Here is a 4,026-nt window from a genome sequence, read left to right as displayed (position 1 = left end):
GTGGTAAGTCCACATTTTTACAAGGAAAAACTGCTTCTTTCAACTTCTTTCAACCTATACCGTTATATACCATTGTATACTATAATGTAAAGTCACCTAAAATACAGCTTACAGAGTTTTACCACTTTCAAAGACTGAAGTAAATGAACAAAGATCAAATGTAACACATGAGTGGCCAAAAGGCAGCAGACATCTGGTCCTGGTTAGAACTATATGCCCCTAAAACAATTCTATTTGCCTTTATACAGTGATGTGATTCATTAAGTGAGCTCATACTTAAAAAGACAATTATTAAAAACAATTTGCAATTAATATTCATTCACAGGGAGCCTACTTTTTTTTTTATTATTGTTAAAAGTTTGCTGAAAACATTATTTGTCATGTTACACTAATAGTTATGTCATTTTGTTTGAGGTAATTTTGATTATATCATGCAGGTGTTAAGATGGAGCCCGGTCCTGCAGGTGTTCAGGTGGAGCCAGGTCCTGCAGGTGTTCAGGAGGAGCCCGGACTTGCAGCTGTTAAGGAGGAACCCGGACTTGCAGCTGTTAAGGTGGAGCCCGGACTTGCAGCTGTTAAGATGGAGCCCGGTCCTGCAGGTGTTCAGGTGGAGCCAGGTCCTGCAGATGTTACAGTGGAGCCCGGACTTGCAGCTGTTAAGGTGGAGCCCGGACTTGCAGCTGTTAAGGTGGAGCCCGGACTTGCAGCTGTTAATGTGGAGCCCGGTCTTGCAGGTGTTAAGGAGGAGCCCGGACTTGCAGCTGTTAAGATGGAGCCCGGTCCTGCAGGTGTTCAGGTGGAGCCCGGTCTTGCAGGTGTTAAGGGGGAGCCCGGTCTTGCAGGTGTTAAGGTGGAGCCCGGACTTGCAGGTGTTAAGGGGGAGCCCGGTCTTGCAGGTGTTAAGGTGGAGCCCGGTCTTGCAGGTGTTAAGGAGGAGCCAGGTCTTGCAGGTGTTAAGGAGGAGCCCGGAGTGAAGCAGGAAAACCCAGAGACTCCTCAGATTAAAGAGGAAGCAGAGGAACAGAGATCAGAGACTCCAGACATTATTATTAGTGATGTATTTTCACTGTGTGATGCTAAAACTGATCATTCAGCGGACAAACCCTTCAGCTGTCCAGTCCATGATAAAACCTCTAATATAAAAGAACATCCCGAGACCCGAGAAAAGCATTTCCACTCAGAGGAACAACGAGAGCACAGAGAGACCCAGGGAGAGCAGTGTGGAGGAGCAGGAGGAGGAGCAGGAGGAGCAGGAGGAGGAGGAGCAGGAGCAGACATCAGCTTAGACCCACAGTTACACTCAGACACTGAGGAGCACACTGAGAACTCTTCTGACACTGACAGTGAAGACTGGGAACCTCCAGCCAGAAGTTCAACTGCACAGATGGAGACAGAGGCTGATGGAGACCACGACAACCAAGACCAGATAAAAGACACAAGGACACAAGGAGCAGCAGGAGAAGGAGAGAAGAAACACATGTGCTCTGTTTGTCAGAAGAGATTTAAGACTAAACTGATGCTAGAAACACACACCAGAATCCACACAGGGGGGAAAACTTCCAGTTGTTCAGTTTGTAAGAAAACATTTGCCAAAAAAACCCTTCTCAACACACACATGAAGACTCACACTGGAGAGAGACCTTACAGCTGTATAGTTTGTAAGAAAACATATGCCCGAAGCGGTCATCTCTCCCGCCACATGAAGACTCACACTGGAGAGAGACCTTACAGTTGTACAGTTTGTAAGAAAACATTTGCCCAACACGGTCATCTCTCCCGCCACATGACGACTCACACTGGAGAGAGACCTTACAGCTGCACAGTTTGTAACAAAACATTTGCCCAACAAGGTAATCTCTACGACCACATGAACACTCACACTGGAGAGAGACCTTACAGCTGCACAGTTTGTAAGAAAACATTTGCCCATAATGGTAATTGCCGCATCCACATGCGCACTCACACTGGAGAGAGACCCCACAGCTGTTCAGTTTGTATGAAAACATTTGCCCAAAAAAATCATCTCAACGACCACATGTACGCTCACGTTGGAGAAAGACCTTACAGCTGCTCAGTCTGTAAGAGAACATTTGCCCAAAAAGGTCATCTCAACGACCACATGCGCACTCACACTGGAGAGAGACCTTACAGCTGCTCAGTCTGTAAGAGAACATTTGCCCAAAAAGGTCATCTCAACGACCACATGCGCACTCACAGAGACAGACACTCTGACACTGAAGAGGAACCTTCAGCAGGGTTCTCCAGCGGAACCAGATCCAGGCCCTGCACCACAACACCTAACCAGAAGAACCATGAACACTTGGAGTAACACCAAGAAAACAATCAAGAACTTTAGCCTTCCTTTATTAATATTGCTGAAAGTTCCTGAGTTCTTTTGTTCGTTCGTTCTTTTGTTTCTCTTGGGTTGTTGAGTGTTTGTGGCTCTTGCAGCTGCTCCTTCAGTGAGAGAACCAGGACGAGTCCTGCATTACAGTGTTCACGTTCACGCAGCAGAAGAACCTTACAGTTGTTCAGTCTGTGATAGAACAGTTGATCAGTGCAAACGAGCCTTGGGTTCTGTGTTCCATTTACACCAGCTCTTGTCTTTGCTCTGGCTCATGACGCTGGGAGAGTTTTGTTTGTTTAGTGTTTGTTTGATGCTTTTTGTTTTTCTACTGCATTTTGTTCAAAACTACAGTTTGTGGCACAAATAAAGAATCTCTTCTCACCACAGACTCACATAGATCTGTGATAAAATGTGAATATATGATTATATTTCTGTGATGTATTTTATCTGCATAATAGTGATATTTTATCTGCATCATTAGTCTGAGAGAAAAACGGGTGTGTGACAGCGTTTGTTTGTGAAGGTGTCGTAAAGAATGTTGCCCCAGGGGGGGGTGTGACAGCCCAGAGGAGTTTGGGTAATGTTTACCCAAGGCTTGATCTCTAGGAAAAATACCAGCTGTAAAACAAGTGCCTTGATGTGAAGCTGACCAATGAGAAATGTGACCCGCCTATTCCAGAATATCTAATAAAACCAACCAGCATGGGAAAAAATGCGTGAGACGCAGGAGGCGTGACCAGTCCGGCGTTTTCTCCCATGCATGCCATACAAATGTCTGATATTTCTGTGTCGTTTCATATTCTAAGTTGAATTGTGTTCTCTGTGTGTTAAGGAATAGCATCGGTGTATGTCTAATTCCATGACAAGATCTGACTCGTCTGCATAATTGTGACAGGACAAATTTTCACTGCGTATCAACTGACCTAACGGCAGCATGTAGAGGTTGAACAGAAGGGGTCCCAGGACTGACCCTTGTGGCAGGTCAGGGGCATGTGGTCTGAGACACTATTACCAATTTCTTTAATTTGTTTGATTTTTAAAGAAAATAATAATAAAAGTCCCAGTGAGTCCAGAGTCGGTCAAATTTGTCCTTTTCCAACTTAAGTTTGAATGTTGTTGTTTCCATGAGTCTGATTCCTGTTGTTATGTGGATCCAGTCCTCTGTCGTCGGGCGTTTTGAGTCATCCAACAACATGATGGAGCCAGACTGATGATAATGATTTATTTGTGTTTAACATCAGACTTATGTTGGCTGTCTGCTTTTGTACATAAACTAAGACTAAATACGTCCAATCATCAATGTGCCAAATGTGGGCAATTGGATTTGAGGGAAATTGGATTAAACTTCTGTAACTCCTGCTCGCAGCGTGTCCTAAAAGCTCTGTAAAAAGCTTTCAACTGGTTCAAAATGCAGCAGCAAAATTACCAACAGGAACTAAAAGACGCCGGTGCTGGAGTCTCTTCACTGGCTCCTGTCCAGTTTCCATTCTGTTTGAGTCATTATTAAATTCCTTTCTTGAACATATGTGTTTGCATATGAGAACAGCTGCAGGGTTCAGTCCAGATAACAAAACGAGTCATAGAGGAACACAGAGTGTTAACAAGGGTCTAGTGTTTGCATGTAAATATAGTGTTTGATTTGTTCATCACTCCGGTTTAGTTATTAGTTTATTATTAGT

General features: G+C 44.3%; 1 protein-coding gene across 1 annotated transcript; it reads left to right on the top strand.

The window, feature by feature from the left end:
* The first annotated feature begins 580 nt into the window (after positions 1 to 580).
* Positions 581 to 3,064, top strand: LOC140377383 (uncharacterized). Its single transcript, XM_072462774.1, has 2 exons — positions 581 to 1,218; positions 1,345 to 3,064. Exons 1-2 carry the CDS (start codon positions 581 to 583, stop codon positions 2,327 to 2,329), a joined length of 1,623 nt encoding a protein of 540 aa, XP_072318875.1. The 3' UTR covers positions 2,330 to 3,064.
* The last annotated feature ends 962 nt before the right edge of the window (positions 3,065 to 4,026 follow it).

The sequence above is a fragment of the Eucyclogobius newberryi genome, unplaced genomic scaffold (genome assembly GCF_026437365.1).
Source record: "Eucyclogobius newberryi isolate DKJ021-1_F unplaced genomic scaffold, fEucNew1.0.hap1 SCAF_4, whole genome shotgun sequence".
Lineage (NCBI taxonomy): Eukaryota > Metazoa > Chordata > Actinopteri > Gobiiformes > Gobiidae > Eucyclogobius > Eucyclogobius newberryi.
This window is presented reverse-complemented; position numbering and strand designations above follow the sequence as displayed.

Coding starts and splice junctions, on each gene's coding strand:
- LOC140377383 (XM_072462774.1), top strand. CDS start 581: ATGGAGCCCGGTCCTGCAGGTGTTCAGGTGGAGCCAGGTCCTGCAGAT. Junction 1,219..1,344: donor AGAGAGACCCAGGGAGAGCA/GTGTGGAGGAGC, acceptor TGACACTGACAG/TGAAGACTGGGAACCTCCAG.